At 36.0% G+C, this 19,362-nt stretch overlaps 1 protein-coding gene across 3 annotated transcripts in view; it reads left to right on the top strand.

The window, feature by feature from the left end:
• The window catches only part of STAU1 (staufen double-stranded RNA binding protein 1), an 81,933-nt gene that overhangs the window by 9,396 nt on the left and 53,175 nt on the right, over positions 1 to 19,362 (top strand). For 2 of the 3 annotated variants that reach the window (XM_044663815.1, XM_044663816.1), the window contains exons 2-5: positions 4,266 to 4,327; positions 14,286 to 14,568; positions 16,148 to 16,272; positions 18,986 to 19,190. In XM_044663815.1, the coding sequence (XP_044519750.1) occupies positions 14,370 to 14,568; positions 16,148 to 16,272; positions 18,986 to 19,190 (529 nt within the window). In that variant the 5' untranslated portion in view covers positions 4,266 to 4,327; positions 14,286 to 14,369. The remainder of the gene's footprint in view (positions 1 to 4,265; positions 4,328 to 14,285; positions 14,569 to 16,147; positions 16,273 to 18,985; positions 19,191 to 19,362) is intronic. The other variant, XM_044663817.1, reaches the window with a different exon arrangement.

The raw sequence follows: 19,362 nt of genomic DNA, 5'->3' as shown, positions 1-19,362 counted from the left end.
TGCTCTGAGCCTATCATCTCTCTTTCAGGAGATGGATGATTTTATTTTATTTATTTTAATTTTTGTTATGGCTGTCTCCCACTGAGATGGATGATTTTAAACTGTAATTCTATGTTCCTTCTAAGAACTAAAATTTTTTAGTTCTAGTCTTGACTCATAATTAACCGTACAATGTTTGATAATAGTTGTCCTTCCTTCCTATTCATTCTTTAAAAAAAAAAATTAACCTTTACCTTTTGTCTTAGAGTGTGTCCCGAGTATTGGTTCCATAGCAGAAGAGTGGTAAGGGCTAGCAATTGGGATTTAATGACTCGCCCAGTTTGGAAGTGTCTGAGGTCAAATTTAAACCAAGGTCTTCCTCCTGACTCTAGGCCTGGCACTCTTATCTGCTGAGCTACCTAGCTGCTCTTTAAGTATTCAGTTGGTCCTGAATCAGTTCTTCTTAAGTTGATATGAAATTATTCAAGAGAGAGGCTTACTTACTACTCCAAATGAGTTACAGTCAGTATATAATAATACTTTGACCAACTGAATTAAATATATTTAGATTTTTACTTTTAGTGAGATCATATTAGTCATACTTTTGGGATGACCTGTATGAGCTGTTAAAACATGTATATCTCATTAATCAAAAAAGATGTTGAAAATTTTAATTTTCTAAATGGAATACATAATGTTGTTTATGTTGCTTCATCATGGAGTTAGCTTTATGATTTAACAGGTTTATCTTTCCTTGTGCTTATAAATTAAAATCACCTATCAGGTGAATTTTCTATCTCACACATACAGTGTTGTCATATGCCATTGTTATTATGATTCTACTTAGACTATCTTTTCACTCTTAAAAATCATACGTGTATAAGGTCTCCCTGGTTGCTTATGTACTTTGTTGTACAGTTGCAGTAACTTGTTCTGATTCCTTTTCTTAAATGTTATTTGAATGCCATTGGGCAAATAAGTTGCCTTTCAGTTAAGACCTCATTCCTCTGGATCCTTCAGGGATCAATTTATCTTTCTAAATTAGCTAAGTTTCCTAGGTAGCTGAGAATTTCTTTTTAAAATTTTAAATGTTTTTCAAAGAAATCCTTCTAAAATGTGTGATTTTTAGATCCTACCTTCCCCAAAGGGCATATCAACTCTTAACTCTTTCTTTCTTTTTTTAGATTTGAATATTTTATTTTTTTAGAAAAATTTTCCATGGTTACATGATTCTTGTTTTTACTTTCCCCTTCACCCCCCCCCCCCAGCCCCCTCACATATCCAACGCATATTTCCACTGGTTTTAACATGTGTAATCAATCAAGACTTATTTACATATTATTGATAGTTGCATTGGTGTGGTCATTTCCATCTCCAACCATGTCCACATCAACCCATGTGTTCAAGCGGTTGTTTTTCTTCTGTGTTTCCACACCTGCAGTTCTTCCTCTGAATGTGGAGTGTATTCTTTTCCATAAATCCCTCAGAGTTGTCCTGGGTCATTGTATTGCTGCTAGTACAAAAGTCCATTACATTCGATTTTTACCACAGTGTATCAGTCTCTGTGTACAATGTCTGGCTCTGCTCCTTTCACTCTGCATCAATTCCTGGAGGTCTTTCCAGTTCACATGGAATTCCTCCAGTTGATTATTCCTTTGAGCACAATAGTATTCCATCATCAGCATATACCACAATTTGTTCAGCCATTCCTCAATTGAAGGGCAGACCCTTGTTTTCCAGTTTTTTGCTACCACAAAAAGCACGGCTATAAATATTTTTGTACAAGTCTGTTTATTTATGATCACTTTGGGGTACAAACCCAGCAATGCTATGGCTGGATCAAAGGGCAGGCATTCCTTCATAGCTCTTTGAGCATAGTTCCAAATTGCCATCCAGAATGGTTGGATCAGTTCACAACTCCACCAGCAATGCATTAATGCCCCAACTCACTAACTCTTTCTTAATAACACAAAGTCATCATTTTGAAACTCAGTTATTGTAGTGTCTTCTAGGCTCATTGAGCTATTTAGGGATATTCGTTCCTCTATTAAATATAATGATCTTTGAGTCCATCTCTCTGTCCTTTGTAGGTTTTTGAACTCTTTTTATCCATTGTCTTTTCTCACTGGTCATTGTGTGTACTTTGAGCAACAGTTTCTTCTATTATGATTTGCTGTTTCTGAACAACTATGGTTTTGGAATACAAATAACCAAGCTCTTTAGAACTATAGGCTCTGAGTCAGGGCTTGAGGAGAGGACCCTTTTATAAGTAAAATTTATGAATTTGTGATACCAATGTTGGCTATAGAATCTTATTTTGTTTTCTTCCTTGTTTTCAATGGATTTCCTATCAAGTAAGACATTGTATTCTTTAGAGTAGCATACTTGGAAAACCTTCAATAAAAATATTCATCCTTGACTTATAGTGGAACATTCTAGGAAGTTGTCTGGTCAATCTGATAAATTTAAAGAGAAGTGAAACTTAATTGTATTTTCCTGTGGAGAATCTGGATTTGCTCCTTGATATCCCCTAGAAAACATCAGTGATTGTTATATGGCTCAGACTCCTATAAGATAGACATTGTGGACTTCCTTTTATGCTCTAGGAGCTAGGATTAGACCAGAATCCTGAGGGATTTATGCACCACTATGTCCTATTCATTAATAGCTGCCTTGAGAGAAGACCCTGGGAGCTACATAATCAATTGCCTCATAGATGATGCCCCTTTAACCTAAAAGACAGCAGTAGTTGGACAATAGTTGAATATCGAGTGCCTGAACCCAGCCCTGAGGAATCAAGTGCAGAAGAACATATGCAGTCAACTATGTAGCAGTTATGTAAAGACAACTATAGGGTCTAAGTCAGTGATGGTGAACCTTTTGAAAGACCAGATGCCCAAATTGCAACCCTCAGCCACATGTGAGCCTCTCCCTTCCCCTTCCCCCCCCCCCCCCCACACACACACACAGGGGAGAGAGGAGGTGCTCCCTGGGCAGTGGGATGGGTCATGTGAGAAATGTCCTCAGGTGAAGTGGAGAGGGGGAGGGGAACAGCCCCCTCCAGCACTACTGCTGTAGGTTTGCCAACATGGGTCTAAGTGATGAGAGTCTTTGGCTGAAGTTTATGGGGATGGGTTTAGAGTTCATGCTCAGAAAATCATTCTATCAATAACCTAAAATTTGAGACTTCCAGAATCCAGCTTTTTATCAGAGAAGAGATCTGAGAGTTTTTAGACACTACTCAGTCAACACCTAACTAAACAAAAGGAAAATTTTCTAAGTGGCACCAGCCTTAGTAGGGGTTGCTTTGCTAGCTAATCTACTTCCAAGAGTCTAAGAAAAGGGAAGTTGTAGGCAAAGGTACTCTTTTGAAGAAAGAAGGAGATTAAATAATGCCTTCCCAAACTGGAAAAGCAGAAAAGGGATAAGTACTATAATATAAAAGAGCAAGAAATCTGGATTTTGTACTTTTATATTGCCACGAAATATTCAGAAGGTTTACATGTGGTCTGATGGGAAGAAGTGCTGCCTATCCAGTAGCTAGCCCCAGGTTTGTTTCCTGGTCCTCAGAGTAGTACTGAATATCCAGGTCCTCAGAGTAGTACTGAAAAACTGAATGCTTAAGCATATAACTCTGTAGGGTGAAATTGGGACTTACAGAATGTCTAACTAGCATCTCCAAGACTGTTTCCCTTCCTAAATGTTGAAAGAAAATTTTGACTGCCTTTTATTCCTCTTTCAGTGTGCATATTTTTTCCTTAACATAAAGGGAGTCTAAAACCTCAGGGAAGAGCTTTGAATCAGGACTTTAGGAACCTATGGGAAGTGGGAGGAATGTGTTGATTGTGGACTATGTATTATGAACCCTGTATGTATTTTGATCCATTGTTTATAGACTTGAGTTTTTTTCCCATTGTCTTTGCAGTGAAATAAAGGATACTTATTATGGATCTGAATAGGCCTATTTATCCAAATTTGAAGGGAGAACTAGATATGAACTTAAGAGACTTTCCTAGATTTTTGATGGGGACAGAAACCAAAAAGTTATTATGAGAGTTGGGGGGAGTTCTGAAGATTGAACCCAGTCTTTGTACAGAATATGGGGCACTAAGCCATTGGTTACACTAAAATTAGTAAGTTGGTCAGATACACAAATAAAAACATCAGGAATTCTTTTAATAGAAGTTGTAAATAATGCAATAGTGATCTCAAGGTAAGAAATCCTTTTAGATGTTATGTACAAACTTAAGTTGAGAAAATTATTAATGTTATATCTTTCTTGCCAGGCATCATAACATCTCCGAACTGAAACCAAACTACATTGTCCCTGGAGCGCCCTCTTTTCAAGGTACCAGAAATTTACATTAATTCTGAAATTGTAATCCTATTCTTCATTGAAGGGATCACTCATTTTTCTGAAGTCTGGTAAGCAGATGTCTTAATTCTAATGGTGTTTTATAATATAATAAAAGTGGAATAAATTATATTAATGCAGTTATTCTTGTCTGAGTTAAATGTGTTGAAATTTAATTAAATATTAATTGCAAGAAAAATTGATGACTAGAATATAGAACCCCCTCCCTTTCCCCCACTTCCTTTTAACAAAAAAAATATGAAAATTTGACCCCTGATAACTGCAGTTCAGCACAGCTTGTTTAACAAGCATATATCTGTTGGTCAAATTGATTTAAGGATTTGGGGAGTTTTTTGCTTCAGTCTCTGATTTCACTCACTGTTTGTACTAAGCTTGTTTTTCAAACCTTTAGAACAAACAGTGTTGAATTTGCCTTGAGATGTGATTATAAATCAACCCTCATTATCACTTGCAGTTTCTGATCATCCAAGCAAAAGGAAAAGAGTTTTGCAAGAATTTGCATTACTTCAAAAAATACTACATTTATATCATATCTCTTTTCTGTGGACCCTAAAGTTCTTTACATGCTTTGATTAACAGGAATGCTTTATAAAAGTTTTATAAAGCACTGTTCTTCCAAGTGCTAAAAGTTCTTTCTATTTGCCTAACTAAATTTCACAATTTCCCTAAGAGGTAAGTAGGGGACAAGTACCCTCCTTGAGGATAAGGAAATATTAATAGCTCACATTAATATAGAGCTCTGTAGTTTACAAAGGGCTTTTCTCACAATCTGTGATGTGGGCAGTACTCATAGTTTACCCATTTTACAAATAAAGGACTAGAGAATCCAAGCAGTAAAGTGACTTGTTCAAGGCCATATGTCTTGACAACTGAGAGAGTTGAGAGTCAAATTCAGACCTTCTAAATCTTAAATCCAGGGCTCTTTCAACTATTTCATTCGACTTTCTTCAGAAAACTAAGATAGATTGGTTAGGGAGATTACAGAGCTCCAGGAAAATGGATGGGGGGGAAGGTGAGTTGGGATTATATTTGTAAAATTTATGCATTGTATTTATCTAATACCTGCCTTCAAAGAACCTAGAGTACTTTTATGTTATCATAGCCTGCTACTTATATTTTAACTTACCAGGCTGTAGTAAACAATTCAGACCTTTTGAAACTTTTATCATTATTGTGGCCATTTGCCAGCCGAAGGAAACTGAGGCACAGAGAAGTTAATTGCTAAGAGTTATTGCATTAATAGTTGAATTAGAGTTGACCTGAAAGATCCATACTCTTGAAGATTAGTTTTGTTTCTCTGATTTGGCTTTATTAGTAACTACTTTGCACTAGGGCTGATTTCTTATAAACAGGATCCCACTATTTACCCATGCTGAAGATGGTGACTAAAGCAATAATGTTTCTGACTAGGTGATATGTGTCCTGAAGTTTCTTTTCTGTGGGGGCAAAATGGCTAACAGTTGTTACGTTGACCCAAGTCTCTTCTTAAGCAATACTCTGTATGCATTGTGCTACTTTAGTATCACAAGAAAATCATAAATTTATATAGTGAATAAATTTGTATATGCCATTTGGTTAAAACATTTGTTGCAGGAGGGAGAATTTCTTAATGTTACTTTCTAAAGAGTTGAATTGAAAGAAGATGAAAAGGAGAAACCTGGAAAAGTGGCTAGAAAAGAAAATATTCAGACTTTTAGGTAAAAGAGGTATGTTTTCTTTAAAGTCAGTGCTAAGTCTGATATAGTTTGGTTTTCTAGATTGGTCCAAGTAAAATAAACCATGTTTTAAAGTGGTGGGGGTAGATTTTTAAAAATAGATTATCCAACAATAAACTAGGAAAAATAAAATTCTATGTTGAATACTTGTCATTAAGTAAGTTTTACATGAGTACATTTAGCTTGTTGGGCCTGATGTAAAAATCTCAAACAAGATGGATTGCAATCGTCCTTTATTTTTCCTGTGTGATTATTTCTCTAGTACTGCTGCTTCTCTAACTTTTATCATATATTTGACTTACTAAGTATGTGCTGGTAAATTGTACCAACTGTCTCCCAAATAGTGCTGCTTTATCTTTTAAGAGAAAAACTTTCTTGTTGGAAAGTGTTTAAGTAGGTATGCTTCATTTTCTGACCTCAGTATATAAACTTACAGAGAATCTTTAATGCTGCAACTTTCATAGTAGAAGCTTTAGGAAGTCATTATGTAAGGTAGGTCATGGTAGAATTGGGTTTTTTTCATTGCTGCTATTTTGTCCATCAAGATTAGGCTAATATTGGGGGCTTCTCACTGTTTCCATACCTGGTAGATATGGTGTAGAAAAGGGTTTCTTATCAAATATCTAAATCTTTATCTTTTTAGAAAGAAATCACAGAAATAGGGAGTGTGGATAATTAGAAGTTTGCTTTTTAGAAATTGCTACAGAACTTATTGGAGCTATTTTTAATCAATTCAACTAGTATTGAACAATGAGTTTAATACTCTTGGGTATTGTGAAGGCTACATTTGAAAGGAAATATAACAAAAAATGTTTGGAGGGAGTTGGATGGAAAGAAATGATGAATTAATGATAATAATGGCATTTTCATAGTGCTTTAAGGTTTGCAACATGCAAATATCTCATTTGATCTTCCTAGCAACTCTTGGAGGCACATACTATTATAATTTCCATTTTATAGATGAAGGAACTGAGGCTGAGAGTTTAAATTCCTTATCCAGGATCATGTAGCTAGTAAAAATTTGAGGTCACTTTTTGCATTTTATCCACTGAGCCCACCTAACTGGTAGAATGAAAATGGGAAATATAGGGTAGGGTTCAGTATAGTGACAAAGAGTTTGAGCTTACATTTTTTATTGTTGGCCAGAGGTAGTTTTGAGTGGATGGACTCTCCCAAAATCTAGAGAGAAAAAAATGTGCTCATGTGAGCAATGACTACCATAATAGATTTTTTGAGTTGGAAGAAACAGAAGTCATCTATTATAATAACTGTACAGGAGTCAGTCTCTGCTACAACATTTATAACAGGTGGTTATACACAGCTTCTCTTTGAAAGTTGCCAGAGATCACTAAATAACAGCTTCTCAAGGCAGCCTGTTCCATTTTTATACATCTCAAATTACAGTTATCCTTTCCACATTACAACTTTCTCCAGCATAGTTTCAATATATCATGGGTTGGCTTAAGAAATTAAATGGGAATTTGGGGAGAGTTTTGCAGAAGCTGCAGACAACATATGAAGGCCATTAGATGTCACAGAAAAAGTTTAGAAACTCAGAAATGTATACTTAACCCAAAATTTACAATGAGGCACTATAAATACCCCATAAAAGAAAACATTAGACTTCTCTCCTGTTATGAAGGGAAGGCCAAAAAACTACATGGATTTTTCTAGATCGTGAGGGCATGCACCTCTAACCCCTGCGATGTAGAAGGATAACTATTAGCAAGTTTGTGTTTATATTAAGCCAAAATGTACCTTCCAAAAACTTCCAGTTATTCATAGTACTGCTCTCTTTTGACTAATAGCTGATATTTATATAGTGTTTTAAGGATAAAATTATTCCTTATTTAACCCATGTAACTTGTCTTTAATAGTAGGTTCTTGTGTCTATGAGGAATTTTTGTAACAGATTGATTCTTCTAAAGTGAGAACAATTTGTGTTTCTCATAGGTCACAAGATGAATAACAGTATTAGTGTTCACTAGTGGAAATGTTCCTTAATTTTTAAACTTTGTCGTATATAATATATTCCCATGTCAAATTCTTTCTTCTTAACACTTGTCTTCCCCACCCATACTGCTATCTTCATAAAATGGCAGAGAATTCAAAAAGAAAAAAACTGATAAAATTGTTGTGGTTGAACCAGAGGAGTCGTTTGACATAAATTCTGATTGTGTTTCTTTTGGAACTGTTTAGTTATTTTTTAAAGGACACTGGAGTGGTGTTATCAATGATACACAGTTACCTTTTTTACAAGTGACTTTGTGCTAATTTTGTGTTAATATTTTTAAATTTATTTTTATTTTTATTTATTTATATCATAATTATTATATAATTTATTGCATAATATTTATATATTTAAATAATTTTAAGGTTAAATTTTTAAATTTTAGAATATTTTTAAAATGAGGTATTTTGCCTTTATTCCTTTACTACAAAGATGGAAGCTGCTTTGACACTTGAAGGTGATTGAAGCATTATATTTGGGTGGATAAAAGATAAAAGTAATAAAGACACTTATACAATCTCTTGAGAAAAATCTGCATAACTTCTTATGTAGACAGGGTTATTCAGTATGCGTTGTTTATGTCAACAAAATACATTTGATTCTTAGGGGATGTAGTGTTCTTTAGCATCCCGTATGTCTCTATTTAGGAGTACATTCAATTTTTAATTTTAAAACAAAGTTTTTATGGGATTCATAAAATTTGACTTCCTTTGCCTTCTTTCATCTAAAAGCACTTGTAAAACAAAAGCAGCCAACCATTGTGAGATATATATATATATATTTTTTTTTTTAATTTTAATTTTTTTTATTTTTAAGGAAATGCTTAGAAACTAAATTGATGTAAAGACTTAGGAAAACCTTGACTTAAAATTGAGTTTTCAGTGGGGAAATACATCCCCTCTTAGCAATACAAAGATTGCATATAACACAGAGAACTTTTTTTTTTTAACCCTTACTTTCTGTCTTAATAACAACTCTTAAGACAGAAAGGCAAGAGCCTAGACAAATGGTGTTAAGCTATTTACCCAGGGTCACACAGGTAGGAAGTGTCTGAGGTAAAATTTGAACCCAAGCCTGACGCTCTATCCATTGAGCCACCTAGCTGCCCCTAAGACATAGAACTTTGAAATAACATTAGCCTTCTTTTCCTCATCCATTGGATGACTAAGACTGTCCAAATAGGAGGAAATCAAAAGGATATTATGATATCATAAGTTTAATAAGGGTTTGGAAGTTTCTCTTGTTATTTTTAATTAGAATGAAGTGTTCTGCTTGGAGCATGTTAAAAGTATTTACATTTATGTATTTATAATAAAAGTTGAGAATCTTGCAATTACCAGCTCTTCATTTTATTCTAGTATCTGTAGGATCTGTTAAGTTGTCAGAAAACCTCAGGTTGCTGAGTCATTTTGATTGTTGAAAATTATGTGTTTTCAGCTAGCCTGAGTCTTTTTTTTTTTTTTAACTCTTTTGTTTTAGAATTGATACTCAGCACTTTAATTCCCAGGTTAAAGAGAGGTAAGGGCTAGACATTTGGAGTTAAGTGACTTGCCTAGGGTTACCCAGCTAAGAGGTATCTGAGGCCAAAATTCAAACTCAACTTCAGGCCTGGCACCCTTTCCACTGTGCTACCTAGCTGCCCCTGTAAGGGGTAAAAATTATGGTTGGACTGGATATTTAAGAGTTTTGGTCACCAGGAATCAATTTTCACAATTCCAATTAAAGACCCAAGTCAGGATGACTTTTTACAAATAGGAAGAGTGAAGGGAGGGAGAGGGAAAGGGAAAGGGAGAGGGAAAAGGAGAGGGAGAGGAAGAGAGAGAGAGAGAGAGAGAGAGAGAGAGAGAGAGAGAGAGAGAGAGAGAATGAATGTGAGAGTGAGTGAGAGTGAGAGTGTGTGAGTGAGTGTGAGTGTGAGTGAGTCCAGGGCTTCAGAGGCCCCAGCAAAGTGGGGGACACAGTTAATTAAACAAGGCTTCTAGCCATGAGGCTTCCTCTAAGACAATAGGCCTGTTTGGAGAGGCTAGTGCCTCCAGAAATGCCAAGGAAAAGGGAGTCAGCCTTAACTTACCCCCATGACAATTCATAAGGAATCAGTCTGAGGTCTCAACCCGAGGTCCTCCAATACCAAGTTCAAAGGGCAAAATCCCCTTCACAGGAAGTTACCATCATATTTAAAAGATAGTTCTTTGTGTCACTTCCTGCGCCCACCCTCCAGTTCTATGTAGACAAATGGCAGCCTTAACCTTGTGCTTTGGACTGCCTGGGGGGTAGTCAACTTGTTTTTGATTTGTCACTCACTAGCACATGTAGGTCATAGACCTCCCCCCTCGCCACTTAATTCTAAGTTGGGTGGGGTAACATGTTCCTGGTGGCTAAAGTCTAAGGGGTGAGCCAGTTCCATCTTCACACCCCTAGCAGGTGTTTTAATTTAATTAATTTTTTAGCCATCAGTTTCTATATATTTTGTTTTGTTTTTTAAAAAAAATGATAGAATAATATTCAAAGTTTACCTTTTTGGACTTTAGGCATAACATGAAATTGCCTATTATACTAAAGCTTAATTTTGAAATGTACTAGTTTAGTGCTATCAAACCCTGTTTGTGTTTACACTGTTTAATGGTAGAAGAAAGTTTATCTCCGTTCTTGCTGTTGATTCTAATGCTGTTCATGGTTTGTGTGATTCCTATGCAAGCAGCCTTTTGCCTGCTGACAGTGAGGAGCAGTGCTGAGCAGCCCCTAGCGGTGGTCTTCCCCTTCCCCCCCCCCCCAGCTGATGCTGGGGGCTCTGCTATTGCTTTATTGTATAGAAAAGCCAATCCATTTTGGTTGTCCAGCCCCCATGATGAGCATTATTCATCTGCTTCATAAAATTCTCCAAAGCCTCTTGGTCAGTTTTATTCCAAAGCCAGGGTCTTTCAAATATATGCAGTATCATCCAAAGATTATAGTTTGAGCATTCCAGAGCCAAGCATCATGAAGAAAAGATTGATGAAGAGATTGGCATGTTGCCGAATAGCAAAGTAAGCCTTATAGCACATTTCCTGAAATATCTCAAATTTTCTTGTCTTTATGCATTCTTGGGCTACTTTCTAGCAAGTGTTTTTAAGACCATTTTAAGCAAGGGGGAAAATCCAAAGTTTGCGTGGGAAGTTTTAAGTTGTAGTATAGTCTAAACAATTCCAGAATTTGTGTGGCTTTAAAGAGTAATAATAGTAGCTATATTTATTTGTTCTTCATTTGAAGATATTGACAAATAGTGTTGGGGAGGGGCTTTCCACTCAAGTTGATGAAAATTGTCACAGATCTGATTGTGTTTTAGACTATTTGATAGTCTTTCATGGGTGAAAAGGAAATATTCTTTTCTGGAAATTATCAGTTAAATTACAAGTATCCCTTCCACATCACTACTTTCCCCATCGTGGTTTTGACATATCATGGATCAGCCTAAGAAATTAAATGGGAATTTTTGGGGAGTTTTGTGGAAGTTGCAAATGACACAGAGAAAAGTTTAGAAGCTATATAGCTCATGACAAAATACTTAACCCAAAATGTACAAGGTATTCTACCCCATAAAAACAAAAGTTTTTCACATTTATTCTTTGGTACAAAGGTAGGGCCAAAAATTTTTATGAGGTTTTTCCAGATTATGGGGGCATTGTGGAAAGTATACCTGTACTAGTTATTTTCTTTATGAAAATTAGTACTTTTGTGTTTGAAGCTAGTAAGAGTTGGAATGAGTCCTATCAAAGCAGTCAGGGTAAACCTTTCGATTTTAGTTTTCAGGCTTTAAAGAAATCTAGACATATTAAATTGCTGACTACTTAAGTAATATTAATTTAATTAATAGTAGTCCTTTTGAGGACTTTAAATTTTCCAATGTTACCTTCTATTTAGGAAGTTCCACTTTGGAAAGACCTACTTAACTTTAGAGTAGTTTAGGATTAAAAGCTATAGTCGGCTATTAAAATGTTTAGTGTCCTTCAGCCCCATGGGAAGTTTTTTTTGTTTTTTTTTGTTTTTTTGTTTTAACCCTTACCTTTCATCTTGGAGCAGAAGAGTGGTAAGGGTAGGCAATGGGGGTCAAGTGACTTGTCCAGGGTCACACAGCTGGGAAGTGTCTGAGGCCAGATTTGAACCTAGGACCTCCCATATCTAGGCCTGGCTCTCAATCCACTGAGCTACCCAGCTGCCCCCATTTTTTAAAAAATAATTTACTTATTTAGAATATTTTTCCATGGTTACATGATTCATGTTCTTTCCCTCCCCACTCCTGGAACTGATGAGCAATTATGGGAAGTTGTGTGTGTGTGTGTGTGTGTGTGTGTGTAAGTACTTGTTGGCAATGGGTTGTTGGTTTTAGTCGGCACTGTCTAAAATGGTTATTTTTGGTCCTATACCTTTCTAAATTTGGAAATTAATTTAGAGATTTAGCCTCTGGGCTACTGACAGCATAATTCACTTGTTAATATTATACAGATAGATTCTAGAGCAGATAATTTGTCTTCATTTTTATTTTAAGCATGTGTTCTGATGTGGTGCCAAAGACATTCCATCTATGAAACTGATTTTATTTCCAAAGAAAAATAGCCTTAACAGGTTTTCTTAAGAAAATAAAAATTCTGTTTTGGTAAGAAGAAAAGCATCTTTAGAACTCAAGGGCAGTGTTTGAAACTATTAAAATGACAATCTTTAACAGAGATTGTTTCTAATATTAGCTGGGACCTAAGGGTTCTTTGATGTGTCACGCTTTCATGGATGTCTATTAAGTAAATAAGCAGATCCTTTTATATTAGAAAATTCACTACAGTCATGTTTTTACATTTTTACTATAATTCATTCCAACAGAGATATCTTTAATTTTTCAGTCTTAGATGTGTTGATCATTACATATTATAAGTTGAAATACACAAGTATTTGGGATTTTCCTAGTGCTTGCTTTGCTACTTTCTGCCTTTAGTCAAGGAAAGAGAATAAAGGTTCTTGACATTTTTATAAAATTAACACATAATTTTATTCCTCACTGTAGAACTATTTGATTAATTTGCTAATAGCAGTTCTCCTTTTAGGCTGCCTAGCCCAGATGTCCACATTTACTCTTCAGAAACTTAATGAGCTGAACTGTCTGCTGTTTTTTTTTGTTTTTGTGTGTGTGTGTGTGTGTGTGTGTGTGTGTGTGTGTGTGTGTGTGTGTGACTGCTAAAATACTTTTTGAGAGCTGAAAACATTTTCATTATTTAGCTGGAAGACCACCAAAAATAAGTAGCCTTTTCCTTGTGTTTATCTTAGGCATGAATTCTAATTTGATCGGAATTAATGTTTTCAAAATACTCTTTCCTCATCAGATGAAGGTCTCTTCAATTCTAAACCACCCAAATAACAACCAAACTCCAAAGCCTTCTATTCCTGTTCTTCTCTTCTCCTTCAGCACCACTTCTGCTTTTGATGATAACATTCCTGTTGAATAATCGATTCCAATCTATTTCTCATGATGTTATACATTAAAATGTGCATAACACTTTGCTTGCAGTAAATCAAACTAATCTTAGAGAACATGCTTATGATCTCAGATTGTTGATAGTAGTTCTGTCATCATCAAGGAAAAGAAACAACTTAAGTTGAAACTTGTTTTGTATTCTCTGTCAACTTACAATGGTGAAAAGTATAAATCTGAGCACAAGATTCTTAGAATTAAAGTGTTGATACACCTATTAATAGTCTTGAAAACCCAATTTTCTCTTAGCTTCTTGCAAATCTTAAGGGTAGAATTCTCTTTATAGTTGATATATGAAAATAAAAACAATTAGTAATTTCAGTAATTAGAATTTGCATTGTTTAGGAAGTATGTGGACAGTTTATAATTCTCAAATATACAGAGTGCAAATTACCATACTCTACTGAGTCTAAAATAGCAAAAATGAGCAAAAATGAAATCTGTCACTGCAGAACATGTGGGCATTGAAAATCCTTTATTTTTAAACTGTGAGAAGGCTGCAGACACAGGCAGCTTACTATAAATCAAGTAGAAACAAAACATCAGCCAATTAAAATGTTTGAACACACATTTTTAATAGTAGCCTAGTCATAGGGTAGAATTGGACTATTTTTCTTGTTGGGTAGGTGACACCAATTTTATCTGGATTTTGGCAATTACATATCTCCTCTATAATTTATCTTTTTATTTTCTTTTCCTTACAACTTTTAGGTAGAACTTTAGACTTCATAGCACTGAATTAACCTGCACTGAAAGCTGTTTACCTGCAGTTATTCACTTTTGTTGAAAGTGAACATGTCTCAAGTTCAAGTTCAGAACCCATCTGCTGCTCTCTCAGGGAGCCAAATACTGAACAAGAACCAGTCTGCTATCTCACAGCCTTTGATGAGTATTCCTTCTACTACTAGCTCTCTGCCCTCTGAAAATGCAGGTAGACCTATTCAAAACTCTGCTTTACCCTCTGCATCTATTACATCCACCAGTGCAGCTGCAGGTAAGCATATGAATCCAAGTGTCTTCTATTTCAACTGTTTTCTTAGCCTGTTTTATGATCTAATAAGTAGTTTGAAGATATAGAGAGCAGTAGCAAAAGTTACTTCAAGAAGCCACCTCCTGTCCTTTATCCTTGAAGTAAAATATTGGTCAGATATTAGGTTGTTAGATTCTTAAAAGGAAAGATTTTAGAGTTGTGAAAAAGGAACCAATGTTACCAGAAATAGCCCATTATAAAAGGATGGTTACCAAATGGATTTGGCAGTATAGTTTTTCCTGGAATGACAGTTCTTGTGTGTGAACAGATCCTTTTCTAAGTTTTGGGGAGACATCCCAAACGTAGGGTCTGTGACACTTCATGGAAAAATTAAGAAAGACCCTGTGGCATTTGTGCATTTTGATTATGAACAAGCAAATTTATATGCCAAGGGTAGGTACTGAGACATGAAGTTTAGAGATGAGGGTTCAGAGTCGGCAGAATGTGAGGAAAGTGGCCAAGAAAAATTTTTCTAAAGAATTCCCAGAACCCTCAAATCTATGTTCTAGGAAAGCAGAAAATTTGCTGAAGATACCTATGTAATGGTAAGGTAATTCCTGAAACATTAAAACTTAAGAAAACCCTCAAGACTACAGGTAGATATTTGGGCAACCAATCTAACCAACTAGGTATCTCAAGGTGGCTTTGTACCAGAGCCACTTTATCATGAAGAAGCCCCTTGCATATGCATCTCTTAGATTCTGAATCTCTCCTCACATTTCCTCCTTCCTCTCTCTGTTCTTTTGCTTTATCAGTCTATTCTCTGAGTGTTCCCTTTATTTCCTTCTCCCCTCTCTCATCTGCATGGCTTCTTCTGTGTTAGCTCTAGCCTTCCTTGAGCTAGCCCACCAGATATTATTCTTGACTTTGTCATAGACCCCAAATGATTCAGTTCCCACCAAATTTTGCCATGTAAGAGGATCTTAAAAGGAAAAAAAGCAAAGGATTTCATGCCTCTGGCATCTTTCGCTCTCTCTTCTGACATATTCTTGTGCCTGAATCTCGTTAACTTCATATACTCCTCAAGCCCTGGCTGTGTCACTTAATATAATTATCAATATTAGTTATAGAATCTGTGGGTAGCAGCCTTTGGGGGGAGGAAATCAGGAAGTGCCCCTAGAATGATAACTTTCTGGAAAATGGCAAGCACAGTGCTGATTTAGAGGTTGCGTGTCACAAAACAACAGAATAGGTGATGCACTGAGTAGTGAGTCTTTGCTAAAAAGACTTCCTTTTATTCTTCCATTGTTTGGTTACAATGGCTGATCCTATGTCTTGCTTGCTGCGTGCTTTAGTTATTCTATTAACTCCTATTCTCTCTCCTTTGGAGATACATCTTCTAGATCAACTATCTTTAACTGTTTCAGAAAAGACAACAGAGGTCTCTTCAGTAGCCACATGTCTCTGTAGGGCCTATGGTTTTACATTGCTTCATCTGTAAATACTCAACTTCAATTTGCTTTCCCTTGATTTTCATATCCCTGGGAAAGCATCATTCTTACATACCAGCAGTTGACTTCAATGCTCTTACATTATTTTTCAGTTCCTTCTAACATGGCAAACCCCAAAGAGAAAACCCCAATGTGTCTTGTGAATGAGTTAGCCCGTTTCAACAAGATTCAGCCTGAGTATAAGCTTTTGAGTGAGCAAGGTCCAGCTCACTCTAAGGTAAATATTGTCCATACTGCTTGTGCATTAATAACCACCAGGAATGTTTTCTCTTACTATTGTAAGTGGTGTTGTGAAACAAGAGTATTTTCAAGCTGTTAAGAGGGTGTCGACGACACTGAAGTAATAAAGCAGTTTCTTAGATGGGTTTTTGACAAGTTTCTTTCTTTTTCATCCTTGCAGAGTTGGGCCAGAGGAAATGTATACTTGATTGAGGGATTGGAACCATTTGGCTTTTTTAAAGTTTCAATTAATAAACTTTTTGTGGTTAGGTTTCTGAATACCTATAACTACTTTTTATCTAAGGGCAATCAATGTTTGCAGTGTGGATTATCCCGGCCCTTTGTCTCTCCTCCTCTTGCTATTACTGTGCCTGCCTCTTGGTCATGTCACTTCTCATTAGCACTTGCACCATAGGCAGGGAGGGGAGATAATGAAGAATGCAGTTTCGTTTAACAGGTGATACCTCTGGTAAAAACTTTGAAGAAGAATGGTGAAACTAGTTGGCAAAATTAGTATTTTGGATTATCTGTGGATTTTAGGTATCCATGTCGTCCCTATTTCCACAAATAATGGAAAGTTGACCATCTTTTGAATTTTCATTCATTGTTATAGCTATCTACCAGTATTTTAATCTTGTAACTTGGCTCAGAGTTTGTGTAAATTATGTGGACTCCAAACTTCTGCGCATCTATGTATTTCTGTGGCCTTAGCATTTGGAGACAGTGAACAAGAGGATAAAGAATTGAGTCACCGGTTTTCTGCTATTAGTCTTTTCAACCAAGTGGAAATAATTTAGGGCAAGTTATTTAACCTCTCTGTGCCTCATTTCCTTGACATGCAGAACTTCAAATAGATCATTTTATCATTGAAGTTTGGTGTTTTCTTGGTATTTGTCAACAACAGGTCTAAAGAATTTCCCATTTAAGCAAAATGGAAATCTATACTTTCTATAAAGTCACTATATTTGGGCATAATTTTGTTTTTTAATCTTCATATTTGAAAGGCAGATAGCTTATATAACTAATGTCTCTCCTACAGGATTTTTCTTTGCAGACTTTAACTTTGGGATTCCCTTTATTAACTACTTTGCTTATTTTGGCAGGGTGGCGGGGAGGGGAGATACTATGTATGTTGTCAAAAAGACAGAGGTCCATTGTTAATGGGCAAAGACCCTTTGGGACATTCTTGGTTAAGAGATTTAAGACACATGATTCTTTGGACACCCAGTCTTTCAGGTCTGCTCTAACAGTTTGGTGTTTTTGCCTTTGCCCTTAATAGGGCCAGTGAGTTTTAGGTTCTTTTAACTCTATCAAAAGTGAGATTTAAACTTCAATTCACTACCAGCACTAGCTATGAAATACCACAAGGATGAAACTATCTGTGTAATAACACAACAGAATCCAACAGAATGGAAGCAGCGCTGGATGGGGAAGTCCTGGAGAGAGATGAGACTATTAATGAGATTAACTTTTCTTTTTAGTCCTTACCCCTTCAATGCCTTTCCATGCAAGGATCACCAAAATGACCCTGGGATTTCATAGCTGTTGCAGATTGCTGCTATTTGCCTTGCCAGGCCAGCTTGGATTATGAGTATATGCTGTTGGCACTTAAATGATTATTAACCTCAGGAACTGCAGCAAATATATAGGAGACACCTGATGTTTCAAGGGGGGTGAAGGATTCTTTAATTTTTTTCCCCTGGTAGTGGAAGCTCTGCACTGAGGGAATCCTGAAGTTAAGACCTGCAAGAAAAATCAACAATGAAGGCAAGTTGCCCCCACCCCCTTAGGCCTACCAGTTTTTATGTTTTTAACACACTAGAACTGGCATTGCCCCTTAAAACCTATTTTAGGCAAGAGGGTTTTTTATTTTTGTAGTTGTGGGATGAAAAAAAATCAGAAAATATTTTTTATTGTTGTTGTTAAATTCTGAAGTATTCATGACAAGTTTTTGAACATTACGTAAAATTTAGTGATGAAATTAATAGTATCACCTTTTTTGAAAGAATGGGTATGCATGATGGGATTCGTTTTGCACTTAAAAAGGAGGAAGGAAACTTGCTACCATGGTAGCATATAGATGCAGAGGATAGGGTGAACAGTTTCAGTACTTACTCAAAATTAAAGTTGTCATGGCCTTAAGAGAGAACTTCGCGTACGGTGCATCTGAATATTGTGAAAACCCAGCCTACTTGTAGATGCTACCGTTTTTTTATGCTGAGTCTTTAAAGAAAATATTAGGCAAATTTTATAATTTGTTACCAGATTAACTTAAGCCCTGGTCCTGATGGGGTAATATTTTCAGGCCAAGGTCAATGAACATTATAGCATCAAAACAAAACATTTTCTTATTGTTCGAGATAACTGGGTCTAAATAAAGTTAAAAAATTACATGCCATGATAGGTGATTAGAAGAACCTATTCATAAGATTGATGTCTTCTAAATAATCAGGGTTTAAGATTTAAATCCATGGGAGAGTACTTTTATCTTTTTTTTTTCCTATCTTTTACTTACATCCAGCTTTCAAGAGCATAGTTCTTTTTCCATGGCATTAGACTGATTTTTTTTTTCCTTAAAAAATAAATGGGTTGGGGGAAAAGGATATATGGAAAAATTCATGGTCCTTTTGGCTATGACAGTAAAGTCCAGGTGATATGTTCAAAATTGTATCAGACATCAAGGACTGAGAACTCACCATTTTCGTGTGTAGGTGTTTACAGTGCAGCTGACACTTGGAGACCAGCACTGGGAAGCTGAAGGAACTAGTATTAAAAAAGCCCAACACTCAGCTGCTGCCAAAGCTTTGGAGGGAACAAAATTTCCTAAACCAACTGCCCGCCCTATTCGTAACGAAGGAAGGAATCCAGGTATTATGCGTGGGCCAAGACAGGTTCCTTTCAAAAGTGTGTCTAGAGGTACCCATTTAGTATGTATATGAATATTGCTTAACTAACGATCTCGAAAGCATGGATTATACACTGTCAATGGCAAACCTCACATTTAGGAAACATTAATCTTAGTCTAGAGGCCTCTTATACATGGTACATGAGTATATTAGCTAACTAGTAATACATAAACCTGAGTTCA

The sequence above is a fragment of the Gracilinanus agilis genome, chromosome 2 (genome assembly GCF_016433145.1).
Source record: "Gracilinanus agilis isolate LMUSP501 chromosome 2, AgileGrace, whole genome shotgun sequence".
In the NCBI taxonomy this organism is placed as follows: Eukaryota; Metazoa; Chordata; class Mammalia; order Didelphimorphia; family Didelphidae; genus Gracilinanus; species Gracilinanus agilis.
This window is presented reverse-complemented; position numbering and strand designations above follow the sequence as displayed.